At 41.6% G+C, this 11,991-nt stretch overlaps 1 protein-coding gene across 1 annotated transcript; it reads right to left on the bottom strand.

Annotated features, from left to right (window-relative positions):
• Nucleotides 1-2,877: 2,877 nt before the first annotated feature.
• Nucleotides 2,878-4,680, bottom strand: LOC123087609 (uncharacterized). Its single transcript, XM_044509647.1, has 4 exons — nucleotides 4,014-4,680; nucleotides 3,723-3,793; nucleotides 3,520-3,618; nucleotides 2,878-3,409 (listed from the first exon to the last, which is right to left on the bottom strand). Exons 1-4 carry the CDS (start codon nucleotides 4,603-4,605, stop codon nucleotides 3,302-3,304), a joined length of 870 nt encoding a protein of 289 aa, XP_044365582.1. The 5' UTR covers nucleotides 4,606-4,680; the 3' UTR covers nucleotides 2,878-3,301.
• Between the last annotated feature and the right edge of the window lie 7,311 nt (nucleotides 4,681-11,991).

Raw genomic sequence — 11,991 nt, 5'->3', positions numbered from 1 at the left:
CTGGGTAACCGGACGTCAAATGTTATGAATATTGTTTAACACTTAAAATAGAATACTGGAAAAGCGCAACATTTTCTGTTTCCTATTTTCCTTTTCTTTTTTTTCTTAAATGCGTGAAGTTTTTATAATTCATGATTTTTTTCGAAAATGACGACAAAATTTCAAATTCTTGAATTTTTCTTCCAAATCAGTGACTTTTTTTTCAAAATTGATCAGTTTTCTTCACAAATTCGTGAACTATTTCGCAAATTGGCTATTTGTTTTTGAAAATTGTTGAACTTTTTTATAAAATTGATGAACTTTGTTTCTAAATCAATGATTTTTTTAAAATTTGTGATTTTTTCCCAAATCAATGAACTTTTCTTCAAAATCGATAAACTTATTTTGAATTTTTTATGAACTTTTTTCAAAATAAAAAAAGAAGCAAGAAAAACAAAAATATATAAAAACCCATGTAAAAACCGAAGAAAAAACCAGCCCGGTTGAAAAGGAAAACCAGAGTCTTTCTTTTTAGCGTTATATTTGACGCACTACAAAAAATTGAAAAAGAAAAACTTAGACCATGATCAACAGAGGTGAGTAGGCGAGATGGCTCCATCTAAGAGCACGTTGTTTCCGGACATGCTTGAAATGGCCCTAATATTTTTTTTCATGCCTTGTATGACTAATTCAAGGCACCATGCCAAGTTGTTTTGGTTTTCGACAAGTTTTGCATTTTTCAGAGTTTTCTCGGTCAAAAACGCCCGATAAATGGGCGGACGTGTCACAACTTGCATGCGGTGTCAGAAATCGTTCAAACCTGGCATGGATGACTACCATGGTCATGCCCACCTGGTTGAAAAGGTTGGGGTCATTTTAAGAATGTCCAAAAGTAGACCATGTTTAATGGAGGATGTTCGGGTTGGCTAGAAGACTCTACCTGAGGGTACATTGTTTCTCAACATCCTTCAAATGGCCTAATTTTTCCCACCTCCTTCTATGATCAAATCAAGACACCATGTCAAGCTGTTTAAGTTTTTGATAATTCTTGCATTTTTTAGAGTTTTCTCGGTGAAAACTGGCTGATAAATGGCCGGACGTGACACAACATGCATATGGTGTGGGAAATTCATTCAAACCTGACATGGATGCCTATCATGGGCATGCCCACCTACTGGAAAAGGTTGGGGTCATTTCATGTATATCATGTTCAACAGATTGTGTTCGGGTAAGCGAGAAGAGTCCATTTGCGGGCATGTTTTTGCGGCATCCATTAACTCACCGCAAATCTTTCCATGATCTTATATGACCGATTAAACGCACCATGCCAAGTTGTTTAGGTTTTCGACAAATCTGATCTTTTCTGGAGTTCTCTCGGTTAAAAAAGACAGATAAATGACAGGACATGTCACAACTTGCATATTTTGTCGAAAATCGTTCAAACCTGGCATGGATCCTTACCACGGGCATGCCCCCCTGCCTGCAAACGTTGGGATCATTTAAAAAAAATCAAAAGTAGACCATGTTCAATGGAGGGTGCACCCGGATGGGCATGCCCATGGTAGGCAACCATGCTAGGTTTAACAATTTCCGACACCATATGCAAGTTGCGACATGTTCGGCCATTTTATCGGACTTCTTTTACTAAGAAAACTCCAGAAAATGCAGAATTTGTCGAAAACCAAATCAATTTGGCATGGTTCCTCGAATTGCTCATAAAAGGCCATGAAAAAAATTAGGTCCATTTCTTCTTCTTTTTTGCTGGGGAGTTGGGGCCATTTCAAAGATATTGAAAAATAACGTGCTCTCAGACGAACCGTTCTAACCTTACCGAATAATCTTCATTGAACATGGTGTATTTTGGTATTGAAAAAAGAGAAAAGTGAATTAACAAAATTAGAAATGAAATGAAAAAATAGAAAAGAAAATAAAACAGTTAGGCCTTCGCCTAACTAGGCGACGACATTGCTCCCGTCGGGCGCGTGTGGGCCCGGTCCAAGAGCTCACGGATTTGAAAAAGTTCATCAATTTTTTACACAATATTCATGGATTTGAAAATTTTCCTCATAATTTTTTTTTCAGAATTCAAATTTTGTTCATATTTTTTTGGAATTCCAAATTGTTACTGATTTTCCAAAAATGTTCATGTTTAAAATTTTGTTCTCTTATAAAAAAACTGTTCGTGTTTTGACATTCTGAGCAAGTTTGAAAGGCATGAACATTTTTTCTGAAATTTATGTACAATTTTTAAAAAACAAATATTAGTATTTTAGAACAAAACAGGAAAGCTAGCTAGAAACCCTAACGAAAACCGTGCAAAAAAAAAAGAAACATAAACCAAAGAGTGAAGGTGGTGTGTTTTTTTTCTTGGCGTTATGTCTCTCAAACAAGAAGAGAAAAACAAGGTTTGTAGGCAAATCAGGTATGCAGCTCAGATGGTTTGTGTGGCCACATATAGTCTGTGACGGCTGTAGTTCGAATCCAGCCGAGGGCATCTATTCTTTTTTGATTAAAAGCGAGTACAATTTGTCAAAAGTCCATACTACCCTTTATACGTTTTGTGAGGGGGTGTGTGTGTGTGTGTGTGTGTGTGTGTGTGTGTGTGTACTGAATCATTGCTCGTATAGTTTTAGAGCAGAAGCGAGAAGGTTTTGGGGCATAGTTCTTTCGTCTGAATATAGTTTTAAATAGCGCGCTACAGGTGTTAGCGGCAGACCTCTTTCAAATGCTACAGCAATGCTATATTTAAAATTTTGTTCATGTGTTTGGACCAAAGACCCTTAGCGCAGGACCTCTTCTAAACGATATAGCGCGCTCTGAACCATCAATTTGGGCTACAACTTCATGTCCCTTTTCTCAAGCCATGCAAGTACCACAGCAAGTGCATAAATTGTTATCTTGATTGAAAGAACTACTGGCTTTCCCTTTGTTTCATTAAAACAGATGCAAACCGGCAATGTAGCAATGAAACTGAAGAAACAGATGCTTCAGTTTCAGAGTTTCAGGGTTGCAGCCTCTAATTATGAAATTTCCCGACCCCAGCGGCTGGCAAATTTTACATGCAACCTCATAGATCTGTGACTACATCACATTTACTGTATTGTCATCTCTGTATGCTCAGATTTCCAAATCTACCATATAAATACACTTACTGTTGCAGGCATCCATCCACTAGCTATCTATCAGCGTTGTGCCTGCTACAACTATAGCTCAGCCTGGCCCTCAAGCCTCGCTAGCAGAATTTTGTCTTCCTCCTCGGGAGGGCACCTGTACAGGCGTCCATCGACTAGCTACCGTGGTCATGCTTGCTCGATGATACCAGCTACTCAAACTTCTGCTCAGTTGGCGCCTCGAGCCTCTGCAGCAGAGCCTTCTTTTCCTCTTCGGGGAGGGCGTTGAATATGAAAACGGACTTGTCGCCGATGTCGTCCTTCGTTGTCAGCAACAGAACAGAACAGAATTATAAGATTCAACCAAGAAAACCTGTAACAGCTACAGCTAATGCTAAATCCTTGTCAGTGGAAGGCAATTAGATGATACCTTAATGGGCTGCTGGAATTTCCTAGCGGCGAACACAGTGAAGAGTGACATCCACACTCCTAAGAGGCTCAATTTTGTTCCATCGTCCATCAAGCCAGACTGCAAATATGTTAAGAGAACAAGTGTAAGAAAATTGAGGTGAATCTTTGCATTCCGTCTGGTCTGATTCAGTTGAGATGCTAAATCTCATGCGTCTAATTTACCAGGTGTCCAAGAAGAAGGATGGGGATAACAAACGTCAAGATACCAGCTTCCAATTTTCCATAGCAGAGACCTGTGAGAGTACATTTTTTGTCAAGACACATTTCACAAATTGAACTGTTCAATCATTCATTGCAAGGATTCAGCCAATGAACTAATCAATCAGAATGCTTCCAGTGAACAGTATAAATATCTCAGCTTTTGATGAAATCAGCTCACACAATCAGTACAAGGATTCTAAGATGAACCAATCTGTTCCACAGTTCAGTCATAAGCAGAGACAGTAATTGTACCCTCCTTGAAGACGAGGCCTGTGAGCGCGGCGAAGGTGGGCCCGACGAACCACATCGCCCCGGGGTGCTCGAGCACGTACCGGACGAGCCCCTCGTCGAGCGGCCGCGCGGCGAGGGCGTAGGTGCCGACGGAGCCGAGCACGCCGACCGCCCACAGCGCCTGGAGGAACCGCTTGATGGGGGTGACATAGATGTGGATGAGCACCAGCGACAGCCCGAGCCCCCCGGCCCCGGCGGCGTAGAAGAGGTCGGCGCCCTGCCGGACGGCGTCGCCGACCGCGTTCCCCTCCGCCAGGAACGCCCCCGAGGCGGCCACCAGGAAGGACGCGGCGGCCGTGACCAGCCCGGCCCGGTAAAGCAGCACCTCCCGCACGTCGGCGTCGTCCACGGACCAGGGCCCGTACACGCCGTTGTAGACGGTCTGGTCCGCGAGCCCGTCGCCGGCGGCCCTCGCGAGCCGCAGGGCGCGGCGGCCGCTGCCGAGGGGCGCGAGGAGGAGGGAGGGTTTCTTGGAGCTCGGGGCGAGGAGCCGGGCGTGCGGCGGCAGCGGCGCGAGCCGGAGGAGGGCGGTGGTGGCCATGGACATGGACATGGTGGAGGTTGCTGAGTTCGGTTTGGTATTCTCGGGGGATTTTTTTCGTGGGGTGGTTCTCCGGTGTGGCTTCCGGTGGGTTCCAGTGAGTGTGTGCTGGCCGTAGGCTTCGCGGACGGTGAGGATATTATCTCTGTTCTGGATCCAACGGCGTGTGCTCCATTTCCTTTTTCTTATCTTTTTTCTTTTTGAGACAAACTCGCTAAGCTTTATTCATATCATCTCCACAGTTACAGGTAGGAAAAGAAGATCACTAGGTTGTCCAAGCCAAACATGACGGCCGGAACCTAGTGTTAAAGCATGCTTAGCGAGATTGCGAGCCTCGGTATTCGAGCTCCTAAACTCATGGATTATATTACATGAAGTAAAAGCATTGGACCGATCCCTAATCTCATCTGAAAGACTGAACGGCTACTGTTTTATATTGTGAGAGGCATCTCTATTGTTAAAGGGGTCCGTTTCGTTTGTTAGCCCTTCATCCATTCACGTCGTCGGCCTCGTCGATCCCCCTCCCATCGATTTTTCTTTCAGCCCACTTCTTTTCTACCAAATCAAACGTCGGCCAGCCACTTCTTTTCTCTCGTCCAATTTCCCGAGCGAGTGCTAGGTCAAATCCCTCTCGCATACCGCCACCACCCTCGCCGTCGTCATACTCCTGCAGTCCCACTCGATGGCGTCGTCGCCACCATCCCACTCGCACTCCATCCCTGCTATCATCCAGCTCGCACGTCGCGCCACCCTCCCGCTCAAAACGCCGCCCTATCCTCTGACCCATCAAAGTCAAGCCCCTTGGGTGGTGGGAACAGTGACATCTGCTGAAAGGTTGTGGGGCTACCAGAGCACGGCAGCCGGCATGCAAGGCGTCTTGCATAGGGCTTCCATCCCCTTCGTCTGGCCCTCCACCTTCCCCGTACATGCTTTCCGACGTCTACCATCACCAATAGCACCACCTCCATCATCTATCTATCTCAAACCATAATTTTCAATCTATGAACTAGAAGCTCAATTGTTGTTGAGACCATTTCCCGATGTTAATTACAATTTGTAGTTTATGTTTGGAGGTCTAATTGGTGAAATATTTGTATGTCTAGATTGTTTATCATATAATTACCTCCACTGATCATGATCCACATGATGGCTTATGAGTAGGTTGTTACATTCTTGAAGACTTGAAAGAAAACTTGTTACGACATTCCCGAGGAAACTCAAAAATGTATATAAATTGCAAGGATTTGATGTACAGATCAATGTAGGACTATGGTAAGAGGCCCACAATATCTATGTACAAAAACAATTTTTATCAAGGCGGAAGAAGCAGCGTGGATGAGCCGGCCCACAGGATCTATCCGTCCATCACATATATATTTATTTTATCTCTAAATCTATGTACAAAAAAAGCCTGGTGGACTGGCTAGTACCTTCCTAATCAATGGATGGTTTAGGGTTCGGATCTCATCCTGTGGTGATTAAATTTTTGATTCTTTTTACACGCGGTGAAGAAAAGAAGATGCGGAACAGGCTCCTTGACTGCACGGTTTGAAGGCCCAACATGAAAATTTATTTATGCCTGGATGGACAAAAATTTGGCCGGCCCAGGAGAAAACAAGATGGTCTCGTTCCATGCACTTATTTTATTCTTTCTGTTCGCTTCATTCTTTTCTTCCTAACAACGTTTTTTCTCTTGAACCCATATATTCATTTATGTTTGAGAGAAATGTGAATACTTATTTTATGTTAAATGTTCATGTACTTTTGTAAAATGTGTCCACATGTTTCTAAAAGATATTCATGTATTTGTTTCAACAATTAATCATGGGTCTTTATTAAAGTGGTGTGTGTTTTACCAATATCCTAAAAAAATTAAAAGGGTATTTTCAAATAAAATATGGTATTGTAAAACTTGTTCACCGAAAGTTTTAAAATTGTTCATGTAACTCGAAAGAAGGTTCAAGACATTAAAATAATATCCATTGAGTAAGAAAATGTCCGTTATATATTAAAAAAATCTGTATCGTGCATTTAAAAGTGTTCACAGTGTAATAAAAATTGTTCATCATGTATTTTTCAAATCATATAAATTATTCGTCTATTATTTCAGAAATATCACAAAATTTTCAAACACACATTGAACTATTTTGAAATGTCGAAGACATGATATTTTTTAATATACTCGGTAAATTTTTTGCAACATTCGTGTGTAAACTCAAAATGAATATGTAAAGGGGGCCATGTAGGACTATGGTAAGAGGCCAACAGTATTTATGTACAAAAACGTTTTTATCGGGGTGGAAGAGGCGGCGTCGATGGGCCGGCCCACAATATCCATCCGTCCATCACGTATTTTTTTATCTTTGTATTTTCAATGCTCATGGACTTTTTTAAAAGGTGTCCACATGTTTCGAAAATATATTCATGTATTTGTTTCAAAAATTAATCATGAATCTTTATTGAAGTGGTCTGTATTTTATTAATGTCCTAAAAAAATCGACGGGTATTTTACAAAATAAAATATGGTATAATAAAAAGTGTTCACAGACATTTTTAAAATTATTCATGTACTTCTAAAGAGTGTTCATGAAATTAAAATAATGTCCATTGAGTATTACGAAAAGAGGGTTGATGAAAATTGTATAAATACTCGATAAATCATTTCTGGATATAAGGCAGACCATTTTAATTCATGATGTATATTGTCAAAAAAATACAAGATGAAAATTATGCGATCAACCCCTTTTAAATACACAAACAGAAAAAAAACTCACAATGAAATTTTTAATTACACATTCAAGATAATTTCTAAAACTGTTATGATATTGTTGTTACATATACAACAAACATTTCCTAACACCATTATAAACATTTTACCATCTAGGTTACAAACAAAAAAAGATAGTTAAGTAAATATGAATTAAATAACAATTCAAAATGAAATAAAAAAATGAAAATAGGAAATAAGTAAAAAAAAGAGGGGACAAATGGAAATAACATAATAGAAAAGCACAAAAGAAAATACAAAGGAAATGAAAAGAAGAAAAAATAAAAAGACAAAAATAAAACAATCAATTTTTTAGACAAAATAAAAGAATTAAATGGATGCACATATGTGTTTTTCAAAAGAATAACCTGCGCCTGTACCGCAAGTCCAGAACCTACGTCCCCTTACATTAAGCGAGATACTGTTTTTGTAGCGCGAATAGTGAGTGTGTGCTCATGCCCATGATAGGCTGGCCCAATTGCCTCGTTCAGTTAGCAGGTTAAATAATTTGTTAGTGTATTCCTGAATTAAAAAAACAATTAAAGCATTAAAAATGCTCACACATTCCGAATACATTTGGAATTTTTGTTAAAAAATCATGAATTAATATAAAGGTCTTCCAATGATATCGCTAAGCTAAACCAGGTTCCAAAGTTTTAGAAAATGTCCGAGAAAGTTTTTTTAATAAATTCCTGAATTTAACATTTTTCTGAACTAAAAAAAGTGCTCATGAATAGAAAATCATTCCAAAAATGTTTGCACATATTAAAAATTAATCAAGAATTTTAGAAGAAGTTCCAGAACTAGAAAAGGTGTTGTCTAAGTTGATACACCCATGAATTTTTAAATTTTTACACTCATGAATTATTTTTTTAGAAACTTCCGTGAATTTTTCACATTTTAAAAACATATTCTTAAATTTCTACACTCATGAATTATATATTTTTTCTGAAAATTAATAACCCAAATTAAATTAATTGATGAATTTGAAAAAACTGAATTTTAAAAAGGATTCATGAATTAAAATGGTAAAGGAGAAAGGAAAGAGAAAATAACAAGCAGAAAAGAGAAAAAAATAGAAAAATGTTACAATACGAAAGACCAAAAGAAAACCAATACAGTCATTGAAAGAACAAGGAAGAAAGGGGAAAACCGGATGGAAGCTTCCAGAACCAGATTGACAACAGGATCCCCGAGTGGTAGGCCCAGCCTTGTCCCCCATATATAGGTCGAGGTTATGTGAGAATCTAGACAAGCTTTGATACACCCATTTTACATCACTATTTCTCATTATCAATTGCTCATTATTATGCATGTTTAATGTATTATCACACTATTCTTGTGATTTTCCCCTCTTAGTTTGCATGGTGCGACGAAGGAGGGGAGTTACCGAGAAAGTTGCAAAAGAGGGGCAAAATAGGGAACAATAAAGAAAATATTTTTCGAAAGGCAGAAAAAATTAAGAAAGAAATTCGCAGTTTCTCACAAGAAGAGAGCCAATGGGCATACTTGGGCCAAGAGGCCCCCTCTGGGCCCATGCGGCCAGGCCCTAGGGCTTGTGAGACCCACAAGGTTCTCCCCGGCCTCTCTTCAGTACCCTGGTCTTATTTTTCGAAAGCCAGAGCTGAACTCTTTTTGGCTCTTAGAAGTCTGATCTTCCGGGATCCTTCCCCTCCTGCCGGGGGAATTTGAAGCCATCGGCACCACCAATACTCTGTTCATCATGGAGATCATCATCGCCATCTTCATCACCACTGGCACCAACTCCATCATCATCTACTTTAGATCTGTTGTTGAGATCGCTTCCTGATGTTAATTACTGCTTGTAGTTGATGCTTAGAGGTCTAATTGGTGAAAGATTTGTATGTTTAAATTGTTTATCATATCATTTCCTCCAGTGATCATGATCCATATGATAGCTTGTGAGTAGCCAGTTACATTATTGAGGACTCGAAAGAAACCTTGTTGCAACATTCTTGAGGACTCCTCTGTTGCGCCAAGTGCATCAACCACATCATTAGCGACGAGGATATAGTGATCAACAAGATAGCCCACATACTCCAATTCCTATTGCCAGAAATCACATGTATGCATCAACCAAAAATCTAAAAAAAATGACAAATTTCTCATAAAACATGGACCAAACTGAGCAAAGCACATCGGCGGGGACTTATACTGTGTTTGACACACTTGTAGAAGACCCAACCATTGTGGTCGTCGGTAGTTGATGAGAGGCACCGCAACAGCCTGGAGATGTGATCGAACCAAGCTCAAGCTGGATTGACGCATATAGGTGGGCGATGGCAAGGATGGACGCAACAATGGGCGATAGTGAAGATGGAAGCAGTTGCGGCCAGTGTCTTGGAAACCACAAGGGGTTTTGGGGAGAGTGCGAGAGGGCGGGCTGGGGTCCGATCGCACCATGTAGGGTTTTGTTCTCAAGAAATTTGCAAGAAGAAAAATAATGAAAACTTCCAACCTACGTGTGAACGTGATTGCCTTTTACTTTTTTGCATTCGTGAACGTGATTGGTTGACGCTTGTTGGTTCGTGGGCGGCAAGCGAATCTTGGGTAGTGTCCACATTCCGCTGACCTTCTTCTCCTTGAACCCTCGGCTGTCGGCTCTTAGCACACTCCTCGTTCAGCAATGGAAAATCGTTGTCTCAACTCTCAACTAGTGAGCCAAGAGATTTATTCAAACTGCCGCCGTATATAGAGACCGAGGCGCCGGATGGATCCAAACACCGGCTCAAACTGATGGGCAGCACGAAAGCGCCTCATCGAAAGATACGTCAGCCAGCAGGCATTACATGCACACCCACTAGAAAATGACTTTCGCGTAAAACGTCGTTAAAAAACTTAGAGATTGCTTTGCATTGCTGGAAAGATGATTACCCACATGATTTTCTTGAGCCAGGTCGGTTGAATCTTACAAAGTTTCACTGGATGTGGGGATGCTCTCCCCCCGGTGATTGTTCAAAAAAAAAAAAAAGTTTCACTGGATGTGGATGGCCAACCAATCCCGGGGGTTCTGGAAGTTCCAGAGCAAGATGCTAGCTAGAGCTTTGCATCCCTGAACTGATTCGCTCGCTCTGTCTCAACGCGGTGAGTTTACATTATTGGATAATGTTTTCTTTTGGGAATCAAAACTTATTCATTATAGATAAAATAGAGTACATTATTGCATATGTTTAGTAATAATATATACGAGTGGAGTACTTTATTGCATATACACACAAGAGATAAATCATGGCACAGTGTCCTCGTTTTGGTGCAGCACAGGTTCGAAATGATAACATTTATGTTTGCAGGCGCGGCGCTCGGGTGGGTGGCGGTGCTTGTTTTTCGAATTTGTCTTTCGGGTTTCGATCCTCTCTGGACTTAATCGACGGAGCTACGGTGTAAATTCATGCTATCTTCTTGAGGCGGTGAGGTTGGGATTTCTCGTCTAATGGCGAGATTTGGTGTCAGTTGCTTCAGATCTATGCAAGGGTTCAACGATGATAACCGTGGCTCCATGTCACTCGTCTTTATGGGTGCGTCGGCAGCTCGTTCTAGTGACAATAGTGATTGTTTAATGGTCTTGGAATCTTGATGTATTTTTTATTATGTTTGGGATGCTTTTGTATTTCCGGTGAACTTTTATAATAAATTTGATCCTTATTAAGAAAGGAAGAGCATCATTTTTCTTCTTCAAGAAAGAACAAAGTAAAAACAGAGCGATTGCGCACGTAGCAACTGGGCAAGGAACAAGTGGTATAAAACCATCGTTTTATTTATATTCGTATAAACCCAGGAACCAAACAAGAGACACAGACGACTTCCGATCAAATTCCCACAACAACTTGCTATAAAAATTCCAAATAGTAGTCCCGACGTGCACTCTTAATTTCTTTACTCCGCAGACTTCTGTTAGGCGCAAATCCCTGTCAGCCAAACGGCAAGCCGGGAGCAAAGGTTGTCGGTGTTGGCGCGCCCAGCACCTGGCAGGCTCGGCTTGGCGATCGCCAGGCGACGAACCCAGCCACATATCTCCCAGATACCGGCCTGAGAGGACCCACACAGATCCCCGCCGTCGTGGTTCGTCGTGCTTTCCCGACGAGTGCGCTCCTCCATCTCTTCCGTAGCACTGCCAAGCTCATTGCCGCTCTCGGCCGTCTCGGCGAGTTCCTGCTCCTCCTCTGATTCAACTTCACCGTCAGAATCGAATTCAGCACTACGTTCGACCAAAGCCGGTGATTCGACTTCACTCTCAGAATCGAAATCAGGACTGCATTCGTCCAAAACCGGCTTGGCCGCACCCGGCTTGGCGCACATTGGATATGGCGGCGGCGCCATCCCACACGGCTTCGGCGGCGGCGGCGGCGGCGGCGGCCACATGTTGTCCATACTTGTTCCGTTGACGAGATTGATCTCAAAGGCTGAACGGAGGACATGTACCACACTGTCATGGACCACCAAGGAAACCTTTTTCATCTGCTTATGAACAATTATTAGCTCAGTCAGTTCCAGTTAATGCCACACAGAGATAAATCATGTTTTTTTTGTATGAAAGTGGTGATACATTGACCGACACTGGCGAAAACCTCTCGGCGGGAACATGACAGCTCTCTAGAACATTCAGCGCCTGG

The sequence above is a fragment of the Triticum aestivum genome, chromosome 4A (genome assembly GCF_018294505.1).
Source record: "Triticum aestivum cultivar Chinese Spring chromosome 4A, IWGSC CS RefSeq v2.1, whole genome shotgun sequence".
NCBI classification, from domain to species: domain Eukaryota; kingdom Viridiplantae; phylum Streptophyta; class Magnoliopsida; order Poales; family Poaceae; genus Triticum; species Triticum aestivum.
This window is presented reverse-complemented; position numbering and strand designations above follow the sequence as displayed.